We start from the raw sequence: 18,002 nt of genomic DNA, 5'->3' as shown, positions 1-18,002 counted from the left end.
ATTATATGTTAATTAAAACTGAAATAGATTATGTCTCTTGTGCTAGGTTTAGCTGATTATATTCACCTCCCACTAAATCATTTTGTGGCGCTTTCTCCCAGAGTAGATTTCCCAATTATTTTGTTTTCACAATTTACAAATAATCCCCCAGTATTTATGTGTAGGATTTTTATTATTATTTAGGACACATGCAGTGCTTAATTTCATTTGTACAAAAGAAAATCTGTCAATGTTCAGAACTGGAATAGTTGTTTTCGCTTCTTCCAAAAAAAAAGAACTTCCCGAATGCTCTCTAGAAAATATTCTTATTTTTATTGTTTTTTGTATTGGTTTCAATTTATAAGATGACCAAAGGTAACCACTGAAAACTCAGATGACAATTAGGAGAGAGTTTAACAATAATGTTTATATTACTTGTGGTGTTTCTGAAGCGAGTGAGTGATATGTTGTGAACATCTATAAGCTATAATCCTATCAAAAGCTCTTAATTCTACCCTGACAAGAAATGGTATTGTATTTCATCAGTAGAGACTGCAAACTGACTACTAGGAACAAGACAAACCAATACTAAGATTATTACTGGTACAGTAACATATTACCTGTGGCCACAGCAGGTTTCTATCAGAGATAAGTAGTTACTGGCATGATCGTCTCATCCTCTTTTCAAATACCTTGCTTGCTGCAGCAGTACGAGTAAATCTCAAGAGACATCTAATGTCTTCTCAGCAATTCTATAAAAGGAGGCAATGATAAAAACAACTGAGTAATTTGATCTGCATTTAACAGAATCCCTCTCTAATGCTTTTTTTCCCCATACCTCCTCATGCCCTGCCTTGCAATGAGGCCTTAAAGTAATTTGTGCCACTGTGGAAGTGCATCTTGATCTTTTTAATGTGCGTCAGAGGACAATGCTTTCAACAGAGATCGTTGTACAATATGGCCTCTATTCATAGAGACATTTGTCATCCCAAGAGCATGAACAATCTCAACAATAAACTAATGCCGTAACATTTGCAAAGGATCTACACTATTTAAAAATAACAAGAAGTATACTGTATGATGCTAGACTAAACAAGATAGAGAGGTTTTAGAGCACCTTTTACACATTAAGGAAAGATTAGTTTTCTGTCGTGCAACTTCATGATGAATGTCTCTGTGCTAAAACTTGACATTTATACCAAAGGTCTGAAAAGCAAGGGAAAAGGGTGCCTCCCCTGACTGCATCTTCAAATGTCATACCGAAGTAAAACTTTATGTTTTCTAATGACTAGGACGTCATGGAAAACCACAATGTGTCATCCATACCTGATGCATTTAACATGCTTAATGCATTTAATCTGTTTACTGTGCTGCAAACTGCTGCAGGTTTAAAGTTGTCAGCAATACTACAGGAAACAGAATATGATAAATTCAGTTCGAACGTATCCTTAAATAATTTGCAAAAACAAAACACATCCAGCAAACAGCAAAATACTTTAAGCTAGGAAGCATTGTTTTATTATTTAAGCTTTGATGAAATACATACCAAGTTCAGATGTTTTTATTAATTAATGCCTAGCCAATAAATACAAAAATTCTTAAATATTGTTCATACTCTTTATTTAGAGCCACACACCCTTTTATAAAGGGGCAATTATGAATGTACACACACCAATCTGCGCTTTAGATTTTATGTTGCTACTCTCAAAGGAATCAGTCCTTGGTACTATTATATTCACTAGTAACAGGTCCAAAAACCTATTTTAAATTATGAACTTTTTCTATGGTGCTGTATTTACATGTATATGATCTTTTTTTCCTGTTATTACAGTGTAACAAAAGAGAATTTCTGAGCTTACAGAAAAGTAAAAACATGGTCTGAACATAATTTTAAAAAAATACAAAGAAATGTTTCCATGTGCCATTACTCATCTCGAAAGTTCATAAGTGTGTGTTGTCTTGGCAACAGGTTGTTTGAAACCCATCCAGAATGCAAAGATGTTTTCTTCCTGTTCAGAGATGTGGAAGATCTTGAGAGGCTACGCGCAAGCAAGGAGCTGAGAGCTCATGGACTCAAGTCAGTGCTTTTGACTATTTATTAGACATTTTAATTCTCCATTCTGCAATCTGGCTCTATTGAACTACAGCAATTTACATGGAGAGTGAAAAAGGCTTTGTGAATAAAGAATTAAGTACTAAAAAATAACAGACGAGTTATACAATAGTCTGTTATAATTTACAGAGCAAAAATTCTTATAATTTTTACTAATTGTCTGCATAATGAAAAAAAAAGTTAAAAACTTTTTGGATTCAAACAATAATATGACCTTTTTCTGCCTTGATTTAGAATATATACTAATATCTTTGTAATAACAGGGACTTTTGTTTCTTCCACTGACACCAGAAAACATGCCAATAAATAGCTGCAAAGGAAAGTCAGTTCATAGTAGCAAAGAGACGCATCACAAATGAAAATGGAACTTTCTGATTAATGAATATTTGCTTTTTCAGTAATAGGATGCTTGTATTTTTTAGAAAATATTATTTCTAATAAGTGGATTAAAAAAACTCCCCTCCTGATGTGATCTTCATCAAAGATATAGGTCCACAAAGCAGCTACATTACAATAGCACAGCAACTCTGGTTAAATGAAAAGTCAAGTAGTTCTCAAACTCGTTCAACAGATCAACACTGTCAAGTTTTACTCCCTCAATCCAAATACTCTCACTAACAAGAGCCTGATGTGGAACATGCTGTTTCACTTCATATGCATAAATTATATAAACCCTTGCTTTACTTCACTGCCTTTCAATTTTCCAGTCAGCACTGAGTGAAGGGAATTATATTCAGAGATTGGGGATTTAGTATTCTGGTGCCTTATTCTGTTGGCATTGTTAAAAAAAATGAATGAAAAAAATAATACATTTAAATGTGTTTTCAGTTCATTTTTAAAGCTTTATATGGAGTCATGATACAAAAATGTCTAAAGAAGGTATTGCTGATGTGCTTTGGGTGTAAATTATTGCATTATATGGAACAAAGCCAATGGCTCCTGCTTATTTTGCTGATAGCAGACGTACATTGTTTTGCTTTTTCCTGGTATGCCGTTACTGCTCCAACTCTGTTGTGAGGCAGACAGTTCTGTTGGTCTTCTGTTTAGCAGCTGGCTGTCAACATTGGCAACAGCAGAAGATGGGGTCATGTCATGCAATTCGACAAGCCTGCTTTACCATACAGTATGTCTGGATTTTGGATGAAAACTGCCCTAATATTACTAAAAGACATTTTAGGAAAACACCAGATTTTGAGCAGTTATTTAAAAAAACTAACATCTTTTTTCAACACATGATATGAAATTCATACCCAGCGAGAGTGATTTAATCCATCTAAAACTCACAGAAATGTGACTGTAAACCATACTTTTCTTTTTTATAGAGACTCAAAGACACGAAAGAGATTTTCATTTTTTAGGACACATTCTATACCCTGATTATTGACACCAATTGGCAAAAAATTATAAAATTGATCAAATCCAAAGAAGCCTTTTCATAGACTATGTTTGAAGAGTGTTTTTAAATATTCCTCATTATTCAAACATTCAAACTTATTACACTACCAAGCCTCCAAAATTTCACAACACTTCACAATTCCTTAGGTGCTTGAAAGACCTTCATACACATTTACCTAATCTGTAAATTCACTATCATATTTACTTCACAGCAATTAGTAAAGCTAATAATTAAAGCAAAAACATTTTGTATGTTAGTTGACATTTAGGTGAAGAAACAAACATTCCCATTTACACTTAAACACCTCACGATAATACCACAGCCTCCCTTCCCATTGAAAACAAATTAGAAAAAAATCAACTACTTTACAAGACAATGGAGATTAATAAGATTTAACATTTCTATCAATTAACTGCTTTATTTACCCTAGCTGGAACACAGTATATCCCAAAAATGCTATTCTGCCTGTCAAAAACGCTTTCGGTTCAGGTTTATTTCAGCATTTTTTCTATTTCTGCTTTCCCAAGTTTATATTGCCGCCCACTGTTACTAGTCAGAAAGCGAAACGGAAAACAACATATTGTACAGTACAATGTGATCAGAATGCACATGGTGTTCATTCAACTGAGTTGGCCATGACACCAATCTGGAGATTTTGTTGAACATAAACTTTACCAGCACATCACTGTGCACATTGCCCTTGATTGTTCAGTGTATTTGTATTTAATGTTGATCTCTAGAATATTTTATGGATAAAGACTCAGATTCCAAAAGCTAAAGAAGCCTGGGCTAGTAAGGCCTTGGAAACCTCCAAGAAAAAGCAGATTGCTACAGTAAGTGGTGTTGGTGGACCAGTATGTGGCGTACTTCCCTCTGGATCAGAATTTCCAAATCTAATGACTAGGGACACAATGCTGTTGTCACGCCCTCTACAGCTAGAGGGCACTCCTACTTTGTCCTGTTACTAGTGTTCCAATGCTTTGCTTGTCCTTCCAGTGTGTATTTGTGTGGGGCTATATATTTCCAGGTCACCCTTTCCTCCTCGCTCAGCATTGAGGGCTCGGATGTCTTGAGACCCACCTAGCACCAGGTTGTCTCCTCCGCGGCCTGAGGGAATAGGTTTCTACCTGATATTTTCTAACCTCCTGAGCCCGGGCTAACCCCCATTTTGCCACTACGCGTAGGTTTTTTTTTGCTCTCCTGGCCATTCCACGGCATGCCCCTTCCGACATGCGTGACAGCTGTCAGACAGTGCTGTCTTTCAGATTAGCTGATAAACTGAGATACAGACCACTCGGCCATGAAAGATCCCATGGCACTTCCTGAAAAGAGTAGCCCCAGTGTCCTAGCTAAGGTCTACTCAATCTGTTCTTCTGAAAGTTCCACTTAATTCGATGGTGAAGCAGTTTCACGCTTCTCCAACTGATCTGTTGACGTCACCCAGGTGGTGATCCCTGTGGGGATCCTTGGGGATAAAAAGTGCTATATTAAGATTTCTATTACCAGTCCTGATATTCCCACTAAAGTTTACTTGTTAAAGATGGCAGATGAAAAATTATCACCCTTGGTGACTTCCATGTCTGTTTCTCCCCAGGAAATATTGGAGTCAGAAAATATACCACTTACTTAATTGTGTGCAATACAAACAAATGCATTTTTGTTGCTTATGAGCACAAATATACAAATGAATAAAAAAATTTGAAACAACTACAAATAATAATGCACTGGAAACAGCATTGCAAAGTATTTGTATTAAGGAATTGGGATCAAGATTAATAGGAACAGGATCCTTTGTGTGAAAATTTCAGCTTGACATTAACCAGGTCACCTTTTACTACCCAACACTGATAAAATAATCATTAGTAAAAGTATGTGTTACAGTTATGGTACTGTGATTTTTAGCATCTATGGCTAGATAACTATTTAGTGTGAATATTGGTGGATGCATACTGTACTATTAGCATTTTTTTAACTTCATGTTCCAGAACTAAAAAGGGAATACCCCTCTAGGGACAATCACATCTCAGAAACCACAAGGAGTTGACTGCTCACATTTCTGCTTGTATTTTATTTAAAATCACTTTTACTAATCTTGTGGCAGTTTTCGGAGATGTATCGTATGTACACAAGAACATTAGAATTGTTACACATGAGAGGAGAATATTCGGCCCATCTGATAGTAGCAAATTGATCCAAGGATCTTATCCAGCAGTTTCTTGAAAGACAGGATATCAGCAATTTCGTCATCTTTTTGGGTTCAGTGCCACAGAATAACAGATGAAAATCAAACACTATTTTTTTCTTAAACTAAACTCAGCATTAAGTGCTTAGAATTCTTATAGAGTATTCATGAATAAAATTGCATTAGTAATCCTGTACTGTTATTTGATACTGTTGGTTCATCACCTTGGTAATATTGTATAATGGGCTTTGTGAAATGTTGTATAAATGCTATTATTCCTTTATTGATGGAGACTGCTCATACAGAGTCCAGAAAGGCCTGCACAATTTCTGCATCACGTTGGTCTTTCTGTCGGCTTCAGAGTGATGTCCTTCATTGAGAAGACTGTGGCTAGATTAGACCAGCTAGACCGCTTGGACCAGTTGGCACTGGAGTTGGGAAAGAGCCACTATCGATACAATGCTCCTCCGAAGTACTATGGGGTAGGAAATTGTGCTTAATTTAAAAGATAAAGACACCCATTTTGTAACGTGTAAAACCATACAACCTCATATCCCATCACAAATGTAGGTTTAATTTGCTATCTATATTAGAAGTATACTAAGGGTTAAAAAATCAATGAGTCTGAATTTAAATATAGCTGCAGTGGTGTTAAAAAACAACATTTAAAAAACTCTAATTTAATATATCGTAAGGCAGTATTTGACTAAAACTAATATTGTTACTTACTACAACTGAGGTATAAGCGAAACAAAAGTGTGATCACTACATACTGTAGTAAGTCCATCTAAAATGTAAAGTTGCTAATTAACTGTATTAAGTAAAATTCATCCATGTGTGGATCATCAATAAACCATTTCAACTGGGACACGGTACTCTAGAGTATTAGAGTATTAGTATTGGCTGATACTATATGAAAATCTTGGACAGGTAAGCTTTAAGGTTCCTTAAGAATTGTTGTTAGAGCAGTAACTGTATAAAGGTGGTCTGAATTTCAAGTAACATGATATTCAAGGTCAGGGTTAGAAAAATCAAAGGACGTAGTTTAAATATTGTTATAGTGGTTTTTTAAATGGTCAAATTTAGAATGTAGGAGGTTCAGTTTGACTATAACACCTTTAGTAAGGGCCTATTTTGGGGTTAAGATTAGGCCTAACAATGATATAAAAAAGAGTCCTAAAAAACAAAACTGAAGCAAAGAATAAATGAATAAACTAATATTTATATTGTATTTTATTTCAAATAAATCTAACAAAGAAAGAAAATGTTGTCAATTTTTTTTAGGTTTATGGTTTGAATTGTTTAGTGTTAAAACCTCTCTCGTTAAATAACAGTTTATAACAGAAATAGAGGATTGCAATACATTTTAAGATGCATTCTTAATTAGGACAAGGCACTTCATTCAATTCCTAAATTTACCCACATAAATGACTACTTTTAATGAGAATCTCTTTCTCAGATAAAGACCTGTGAATTGAAAATACTGAGGTGAAAGTATAATAACATGCTTAACTAGAGCAGCAGAGCATTGAAATATTTCTCGAAGATATCAAAGGCTGCTGAATTCCTTGATACAACACTTTAAAGTAAGAAACATCTGCAAGGTGATTTATCATGTTTAGTAAAGCTGTCTGAGAGACTCACACAGCTGATAAAACAGGATAAAGATCTATTCACATTCACTCTTATTTAAGAGACTTAACTGTTCACAAATTACTTAGTTCACTGAGCTGAATTGCGTTATCCTATTTAAGAAACTTACTGTAAACTGTTCACAAATTACCTAGTTTACCTAGATGTTACATTGTCTTATTTAAGAGATTTAATTCTTCACAAATTACCTAGTTCACCTAGATTAACTGCATTGTCCTTCAGATCCAACTTTTATCAGTTCCTAGGTGTGGCATGGATACACAAGCCCTTTTTTAGACCAAGAAGAGTTTTAGAGTTGACAGTTTCCACTCAAAAACATCTCAGGTGTTTACATTTCTGACAGAGCAGCCCCAAACCAACTTGGAGGTGCTCTTTTCAAAATCCCCTGTGGTTTCAATCTAGTTGTACACAACGTAAGTGATCAACTTATTTTAAAAATCAAAAACAAACTGAACTAAAGCTGCTTCTCTTCAAGACTTCCACTTTCCAATCATTAGATATGGATATCTGTTAAAACAAAGAAATCTTGTTTGATATTTTTAACAGATGACATCATGAATGTAAAAGTCTGTGAGCACTGCCTATGGTGTTGCAACTTTTAAAATTGATAAACCTGATTTAAAAAAAATCCATTAACACCTGTTATGCTATTGTGAATTGTAAAGTGGTAAAATGTTCAATGGTAAACTCTATCCAAAATGTTTTCAAATTAGGAGTGGTAAGCTTTAAAATGACTTTTTTTCAGTATGTGGGGACAGAGTTTATCTGTGCTGTCCAGCCAATCCTGAAAGAGAAGTGGACCTCCGAGGTCGAGGAAGCTTGGCAGGTAAAAATCTGGAGCCCTCGGAATCGATAGAAACTGCAAAACTGCAAACAGACCATTAAAGAGAAAAATTTGAAGGCTGTTTACTAAATTAATTATTTGCAGGAAGAGGTATTTACAATATACATACTTTCCTTACTAAAGTGGAGAGTGTGTGAAGGAAACATCATGCTAAGAGGAAATTTATTAAGCCTCCTTAGGCACTGGCTTTTTAAAAAAAGATGTTCTGCTATCCTGTCATGACACGGTTATGAACACAAACAGCTGGAGGTGCCCGTGGCCTACAGTAGCTATACACACTTTATCTATAAATCACCCTTATTAAATATTTAAGGTCTGAAAAGCATTCTGCAATTTTTCTGAAAACTATTATAGTGAACACAGGGCACCATTTTCATAAAAGATATATTCATGTCTTACAGTAAGAAATTAGTTACCATACAATATTGGAAAATAATAAAGAATCACGTTGACAAAGTCATTTACAACATGACAGGTTTTGAAATAAACCATTGAACTCTTACTAAATTAATGTGGCTTCTGAATTTGTTCATATATTTGATGAACTACAGTATAACAAAAAGGTGATTTAGAAAAGAAAATGCAGGTGTACAGGTACTGTACATCAAGATTTTTCAACATTTATAAAACAGTGATCATATGTGAAAATGAGTACTGAAAATACTGATAATGATATTATGATGTATATTTCTAAACTCATAATGTTCAGCTTTATTTAAACCTTGTCACTATGTTGAGCATAAAGCTGTTAATTCAATTGTTTCTAGCAATTATAGTAAAGATTACAAAAAGCCATAAAATATCCCAATTTTGATTGTGGTTCACATCTGTAAGAAGACTAATGGTATAGTTGTTGCTCTACCAAGAGGGGAACATGATTGTTTTACACAAATGTAGAGCCAGAAATGTAATTTAGAAGGATAAATTACATATAACAGGAACATTTAGATATTATAAAAAAAAAACATCATGAATCATCAATGATCCCACTAGTGGCCCCATCAGTGAATTTGGGGTCTATGACAAAGTTCCATGATAAACATTAAAAAGAAAAGACATGCATTAGCCAAGCAACAATATTGACTCCCAAGTCAAACAAAACTCAAATTACGTTTTAGACAATGTCAACAGGTGTATGATTAGCACAAAGACAAAGGTCAAGTTGAAAAAAGACCAATATCTCTGTTATGAAGAACAGAAATTGATCTGATCTGCTTTTGGGATGGTTTGCATCCTCTGATCTGATGTTTTAATTAGTACAGAAGGATATATGGATTACAATGTTTACGAAGCTATTTTAGTCAACAATTAGTGCCTTCTGTTGTACATTTCAAACTTTATTGAATAAGGATTTTACAAAAGGATAACAATACAAAGCATGCATCAAATCCAATGTCATGATGAATAGCATGAATGACTTAATGAAAGAAGAGTTAAGAGGGCACAATAAAGTATTCTTAGTATAAAATACTGATTTCACACTGGGATTTTCATTTTTCATGTACAGTAGTTACAGTTCAGTAAGGATAGTAACAGTTACAGTCAAAAAGGATATTAAGACATTTGGAGGCTATTATAATCGCAAACATTTTTAGGAAAAATGTTACTTTTACTAATTTTATTTCAAATTTATTGATATTTATTAAGCAACCCATTTGACTTACCTGAAGATTTATACAGAACAATGACCGTCCATCCTATGTGGAATGCAAGAATGTTTTCCTAAGAAGAAAAAAAAGACTTTAGATCAATAAAGAATTTATTGTAGATCAAAAGAAGCTGCATTCCTACAGTAGAAACATTCTACAGTATTAGGGCTGATGGAGGTCACTTACAACATGCTTTGCAGCCTTTGATGTTTGGCAGGTCTCAAAACTGCACCAGCACCTACAGTGTTTGCCGACAGCTTAATTTAGATAAACTGAATCATTGAGAAAACAAGGACAGGTTTGCTTCATGATGATTAATGCATATTTTAAAATTGAGGAAAAACAGTATTAGTTCTGCTTTGGACACTGTCATTTCTGCAAAGAGATGTTTAGTATAGAGTGGCCCGCTTAAGGACTAAATTGAAGTACACCAATTTTCTTCCCTTTGTAAACAGTGACCCCAAGTGGCTTTAGATTTAAGATAAAACATATCCTATGCAATGGTTTCCTTTTTATAAAGATTGGCACCTGCAAAATATTGATAAATTGAGCAAAATATCTACTTAACAGAATTTTGGTCCACAATTACAAAACAGAATACAAATGATCTCTAAATTACGTCAGTTTTTCTGTTTTGCAGATTACTTGCTTTATTGATCAATAACTATGACATTGTTCCACTTGTGTGGATATTGGTAATTTAACGGTGACCTACAAAACCTGATAGATTTGTGTTGTCCAAGACAAAAGATTGAGAGCAGTCGTAGCAAATTCTTAAAGCTAATTTGATGTGGACTAACTCCAGGCCTGGAGGGCCAGTGTGCCTGCAAGTATTCTTTCCAACTTTGCACTTGAAGACATTTATCAGCTTGTTATTAATTGGAAACGCGCACCATCTTAAAAAAAACTAAACAATCTGCAGACACATCAGCTCTCAAGACCAAAGTTGAAGCACCCTGACAGCTACTTGTACAGTATATAGATCTGTATCAATAAGCCATACAAAAAGTTTTCCCCACTGTACTTACTGTATATGCTCATGGTTTATATTGGAAGCAAAGCTACAAGACATTGGTGAGTTAATATTCTGCATTTTGTGTTTATCACATAAATACATAACTCCTTTTAAAACCATGGACCTCTGTAAACATAGATATTTGCATCCAAACTATCTGTCTTAGCACCGATAGATTACACACAAAAAAGCATTTTGTCACAGTGGTATGGAGAGTGTCGCTCTCCCACATCCAAGTAGGAGTGTAGGCTTGTATCAAAGGCACCTTGGTTCCCAGAAGAAAGGGTCCCACCCCTACTGCCTGCTAACTGGAGTCAATTGTAACATTACTGTGGAGCAGCTCTTCCATAAAACCTATAGCTAAGACATGGCAGTTGTCTTATGATTGTGTGTGCTCTTAAAAGTCTGTCATTGAACACAAAAGGCCTAAAATATATTAGGATTGTGGGCCACGTGTGTACTGGTATTTTAATGCAACTTTCCATGTTGACATCCATGCTATTATTTGTATTATTGTATTTTTCTTTTAATGCCATACCATACTATATGTTAGAAGGTTGGAAGGAACAGGGCTGGTGTTTGTTGAATTTTGATTAGTCATGAGCTGTGGCTATATAAAATGAAATCGAAATGTAAAAATCCAATGTTTGACCAATGCTGAGACCGAGCATATGGTGATCTGTTGTTGTTTTTTTTTTATCACTAGATATACTGTATTTCTAGCAATATGAAAAAACTGCAATCTTTTCCCAAAATGAATGAAAAAACTTTGTTTTATACTTATAATGTCCAACTCATTTTTAGAAATTTAACTAAAGTGAGTTTTATGGTTAACCCTACATCAAAATATCTCTCATGCAGCAGCAGGTAGATATGTAATAATATAGAATTAAATTCACTAGCTTACAAACATGTGTATCTCTTTACTGTAGGACTGCATGCTGTCTTTAGGTGATCTTTAACATAAAGACTTAATGACATAAAGACAGTATAATTCTCTAATATAATTAATTCCCGTGAGATGGTTTTACCAAATATACTAAAGCAATTTTTAAAATCTATGATTAAATTTATGATTGTACTCAGTTAAATATAGTAGGCAGACAGTACTTAATCTTTAATGGTACGTCATTTCAAATCAGACTACGCAGTCAAAAGACTGTAACATAAATTAAAAATCTGATTCTGATATATACGTATGGGTGCGTCTGGCTAAAACTAGCCCTGTATAGTATCATTAAAAGAGCCAGAACCTCTTCACCCCACTCATGCAATTTTCCCAAAACAGGTATTGTATTCTTGACAGAAAAAAAAAAACATTTTAAAAGAATGTGTTACATGAACACGAATAAACGTTTCATTGCTCAACAAGAAAACCATGTTCTAAACGTAATCGTAACGTACGTAACTGACACTTTAAAATGCAAAAAAAGACGCAAAATAGTTGACACCATTTACGGAATTTGCTTGAAGAAAACAGTTCTTGCAGGCTGCTGTCAGTTTCAGTGTAACATATTATTATTATTATTATTATTATTATTATTATTATTATTATTATTATGACTTTGAAATAAATTGGTATACTTGCCTTTCAGTGTTGTTACTGTAAACCTGTTCACTTTGAATGTCTAGCACTAAGTCTCAAAAGCGATACAAGGGGATTTATTTCATTTGCTGCTCTTTTTCTGGAATAATCCCGAGGAACTTCTACAGCCCAAACCTTACAAATAGTACTGTATAAGGTCTTTTAGGTCACGATTTAAGCAGCGCTATAGAGAACCTGTACGGTATGTAATTAAGGAAGGATTCCTATCCTGACCCCTCCTCCCAAACACAAGATCAGACGTTAACGTGTGGATAAAAAAATAATTCCCCTTTCCTCTGAGATCCAAGTATTGTTTTTAAGTATTGTTTCTGAATTATATAAACACTAATTCAAATTAAATATCAAAACCTAACATTATGCTTTGTAAACAACATATTTTCTGAAGATTTCCAAATAATCTTTCATTCACAATAGCTAGACAAAAATCAGGTTAATCAAATCCACAAAGAGTAGTACTTCAACACGTTCAGACTTTAAATGGCCACTTCTCATAACTACAGACGATTTTATCCAATGTTTATGGAAAGATTAATCTGCAATGTTTTCCTTAATCACAACTGAATGGTGTTAGAAAACAAAAGGTACATATTTTTTAAGGAGAAAAATATCTTTCTCAAAACAATTAAGAATTGTTACGTAACGTAACAATACCAAACTGGCATTACGGTAGTGTACTACAGTACAGCCTAAGAGTTGGACATCAGGGTACAGAGAACTAAGGGGCTGATTTGAATGTCAGTTGAGTTTTACATACTGTAAGTCTTTGTAATTTAAAAAATCCAGCTGTAAGTATTTGAAATCAAACACGAATGGCACCTAAACAGACTACATAAAGAGGGCATCTGTGTTACTTTCTTAAGTGCTCCACTTTGATCATGACGGCTCCTGTAATCATTACAGTATATATATAAAATGAATGCTTACAAGATTTAATTGATTTTTATGTTTAAAATTCCAACCAGGCTTTCACATCCACATAAAAAAAACACTATTCTGGCACAACAAAGCAAAAACAGCAAAAGCACTCTTGCTTCTCATCTTAATTGCTACCTGAAACCCTTTTGATGTGTTTTGAAGCTAAAACGGCTTTGGGAAGCACCAAGGACATGCTCGTCCTTCCAAGAGAGTCACTTTAAGGGCGCAATAACAGCTGCTTCAGATCTTAGTGAGGCAACTTCTGAAGCTTTTTTCAAGTCTATAAATGTCTGTGCTCTACAGCTTTGCTACAGATCTGTGACTTTGGGCTAAACTCTAGGGTCTCCTTGAGTATTTTTGAAAAGTGGTGATAGACTGGCTGCTGCAATAAGCTGTTGATCTGAGGACATCTCTGCAAAGACGGCTTGATAAATTACTCTGCCAGTCTATGTTATGTGAAGTGTGATTAAAACATCAATCAGTATAACCTTGTTGTTCCATTGTTACATAGTTATCAAGCTGATAAATTAGGACAGTTCCTAAATTATATATATATTTCTTTCCATTAATCATGACTTGTAATCTGATCAAACTTTACTCACATTTCATATGCTTTTCCCCACAGAATTTAATGAAGTTGATGATGAAAGACCTAGATGAAAGTTTAAGAAATATTTGATAATCCATCCATCCATTAAACTGCTCCGTCCAGTTCAGGGTGGCGGGAGATCTGGAGCCTTGCTTGGCAAGCAACAGGTGGATGGCAGGATATACCCTGGATGGAATCACAGTCCATTGCAGGGCAGACACACCGACACAAATACAGGCACACACTCATACTATACCTAGGAGTAATTTTCCTAGAAGCCAATAAAATCTCTAGTGTTTTTGTGGACTGTGGGAGAAAACTGGAACACCCAGAGGAAACCCTGCACAAACACAGGGAGAACATACTGTACAAACTCCATACAAAGTCCACACAGCTCCCTCTCCCACGTCTGGAATTGAACAGCAAGGCTAACCACTGTGCTGCCTATTATTTGATATTGCGTCTTACAAATAGCTGAACTACCTTTTTTATCCATAGCAATAGTATAGTGAGCTCTGTTAACAGCAACCAATAACAAATCTATACAAAAATGTCTCAGACAAGCTGAGGGAGAATGACTTAGTTCTAATTCTGGCACAGGAGTCAAGGAAGGCATTGAAAGTTTAGCGTGGTACATGAGCCTCTATTAGTTTTTGTTTGGTCAGTTGGGGACACAATTAAACATCCATTAATCTTGCTACTCTGGGTCGCTCAGGAAGTGTCCATGTCAAAGTGTAAGTGCAGAAAACTGTGATTTTGTGAACTTTGCCTTTACCTGGTTAATGCTACTCCAGGAATAAATGAAAAAAAAATTGTTTAAAGGCTTTAGGGCACCTTTTTTATTGTACACAAAATGATAAAGTAAACCCATTATCAGGGTTTATATCATAATGAGACTATGCCATTATAGGCAAAATTCATCATATCATTAATGTCATAATGCTTCCAATGTATCTCAGGATCACTTTCTATTTATTTTTGGAGTGTTGATACCCTTTTCTCTCCCATCTACCTGTGCAAAAGAACTAATTAATGGTTTCATTAAGAAAGCAGTGAGCAGGATAAAAAGCACCTCACTTGTGTCATTTAATCACTTTATTTTCATTTTAAATGCCAAACATTTATTTCATAGCAATAGGGGCTTCTGGAGGAAGAAAAGGCTTATAATAATAGCTCACTTGGAATCCAATCTCTAGGTTAAACAATAAGATGAGGAATCCAGAACAGAGCCAGAAGTCACGTAATCAATTCCTGGAGCGGCTTGGTACTTCATTAGTGTGGCAACACCATAGGGTAGCTGCAAATAAAGACTGCTCATTTCTGTGCACAGACGTGCCTAATGCATTATTCCCTCTTAGTTAATACCCAATTATACAGTGTTAGTGGCTGCTTCATAATCACTCAGCAGTTTCTTTGCTTGAGATGCAAGCATGCCTGTAAACTGAGTCAGACTCCCCAGAGTTGTGTGTACCTGTGCTGTTTTCTGTTCCAGACTCTGTTCCTGTATGTGACCAGAATAATGAAGCGGGGATACCAAGAGGAGGAGAAGAGTAAGAGGAACAATGTTGTCATTGCAAGCAAGGAAAGGCCAGAGAAAAAAGGCACAGCCATTTAATCACCTCTGTACTTCAAATGAGACCTGTTTTTGCAAGGCCTATTTCATTATCTACAGACTGGCCACATATCACATACTGTATAACATACCATAGCTATGTGTATATATCCTTAATTTATCATTTAGATGTTCTAACCTCTTTATTAGGAAAAAGTATAACTTTTTGAATGTGCTTGCTCCTTTTGTCCTCTCAACTTCCCAATAAGTCGCCACCTAACAGCACTTTAATGACCAGAAGTAAATGGACAAAGATTCAAGCTACAGTCCACACACTATCCCTACCACCAGGAGTTGTAATGAAATGCCATTATGTAGTGGGTTATGACATCTTTCATGATCGAAACCTCAGCTCAAAAGTCATCAAAATTGTTTAACAGGTTAAGAATGGTTAAAGTTATTAAATATAGTTGAAATTGAAAGATATTTTTCCTAGATTACCTACTGACAGAGAGCCAAATTACAACCCCAAATGGCATGCTGTGCAAAATCTGGAACTAAAATGTATGGAAAATGACTGGATGAAAGCAGGCATCAGACAAGTCTTTAAACATCACAAAGATACATGATGACAAAATTAATCAGAAACTACTTGATCAAATCAAGTTAACCTAGACTACCATACCCTGCTAAAACTTGGGATATCCGTTTTAAGTTGTACTTGTTTCCTAAGTAAGTTAACTTTGTAGAAAGTTATTTTTTTACTAGTCTGTGTATTAGAATCGATTTCATGAAAAATATCATTAGTACATCACACAATAGTCGGTGTCTCCACACTGATGAAGCCAGATGAATGATGTCAAAGCTGTTACTGATATCTATGTCCTTTTATAATGTAGTGTTCCTTCAGTGCTGTTAATACATGTACATCAGGTACAGTAAATGCCATGACTTGAGAATGTTCTCAAAGACCTCAAAATAAATTATGAAAGGCTAAAAAAAAGGGATCTCTAGAGCAAAATGTATGTAAAATGTAAGCTATAAATGTATTGTTTTTTGTCAGTGTAAAAATAGAAAGGTGAATTCTGCTAGCCTTATCTCCTTCAGACAAGGATAATTTGTTATGCCAAGGACAGTGGAGTGCTTCACAAGCACTAGTAAAGTATGTGCCCAGAACACTGACCTGTCAACTAGAACCTCATTGGTTAACCAGATACCTTCAGACAGGGTTCTACAAAAATTCTTCAGTTCACTAGACATTTAAAACACATGGAATATGAACTGGTCGGAGTTGGAAGCACTTTCTTTGGAAAGAAAGTTTTTTTTTCCCCCAAACAGCTGCTAGAGGCGTAATGTTTGAAATAACAGGGTGGTATGTACACAGATGCATTAAATAAAGTTAAATTTTGGACCCGGTTTCGGTTTTGATTTGAACAACTGAATGAAACCAACAGTAATAAATTGCATTAAATGTACGTGTTCTCTTCCCAAAGAAATGAGTTTTATTTAACACGGCTAGAAATCACATACTGTAAATGTAATCCAGTAATATAGTCTTGCTGTTTGCTTTTAGGTTCTGTCATATCTCAGTAAAAACAATTGTTCTAAAATATAAGAAACGTTACAAATAGACCATTTAGCACATATAGCCTTTTAGGTATCTAGTATCTCATGTATTCAAGTTTCTGATCTTCCACAAGCTGTTGGTGGGAGTATAAAACCTTTGCTTTAACAATCTGAATAACTTACTCAATGGTACAACAGCAGGATTCCACACAGGATTTGAACCTACAACCCTTGCATTCATAGGCCACTGGTGTCGGAAACAGAAACATTGTTGCACTTGGGTTTTACACTGAGAAGTATGTGAAGAGTTTCTGATGGAAAGCATACATCTCAAATCAATTAAGCTACTTGTTACATTGGTGCTCTCTGGAAAGGACACACAATAAGAAAAATATGGCAAATTTAAAAACCTCTGGCAAAATACACTGAATAATTATTTCACATTACATGCATGCTCATGTATGTAAGCATTATTTGTTGCATTCATATGAATTTTACGCTATATCACACAAAATGCACCAGAATCCATTGAGGATTAAATGGCAAGAATGACAAAAACAGAAAATTACCTCACAGGTGCTTATGGGGTTACTATCAAGCGGCAAAATCCTTTATAATGCTGTAATTCGATTATATAAAAGATACATTATTTTTGTACTACTGGCAACAGAGGCACTACAGAAGTATTCAAAATCCCAAAAGGTATCTAAAACATTGATGCAACAGACCACTTGGGAATCAACAATGCAAACATTTCACAGAAACACAAATGGAAAAGAAAAGGTACTGCATTCAGGAATGAAAAGAAAGCACTTTTTTACACAAATGGTGGTGGGTGCCTGGAACAAACTGCCCATACAAGTTGAAGCCAACACTATAAGAAAGCAGCACATCAATTAACAGCAAATCAAGAAAACAGGATCCTCTTGTATATTATCTTTTT

General features: G+C 35.0%; 1 protein-coding gene across 1 annotated transcript in view; it reads left to right on the top strand.

Moving 5' to 3' along the window:
- xgb (x globin) overlaps positions 1-16,907 on the top strand; it is a 39,050-nt gene extending 22,143 nt beyond the window's left edge. The window contains exons 2-5 of the mRNA XM_006632455.3: positions 1,949-2,056; positions 6,032-6,152; positions 8,069-8,149; positions 15,434-16,907. Coding sequence (XP_006632518.2) covers positions 1,949-2,056; positions 6,032-6,152; positions 8,069-8,149; positions 15,434-15,556 — 433 coding nt within the window. The 3' untranslated portion in view covers positions 15,557-16,907. The remainder of the gene's footprint in view (positions 1-1,948; positions 2,057-6,031; positions 6,153-8,068; positions 8,150-15,433) is intronic.
- The last annotated feature ends 1,095 nt before the right edge of the window (positions 16,908-18,002 follow it).

The sequence above is a fragment of the Lepisosteus oculatus genome, chromosome 8 (genome assembly GCF_040954835.1).
Source record: "Lepisosteus oculatus isolate fLepOcu1 chromosome 8, fLepOcu1.hap2, whole genome shotgun sequence".
Lineage (NCBI taxonomy): Eukaryota > Metazoa > Chordata > Actinopteri > Semionotiformes > Lepisosteidae > Lepisosteus > Lepisosteus oculatus.
Note: the sequence above shows the minus strand (reverse complement) of the source record. Positions and strands in the feature narration are given on the sequence as shown.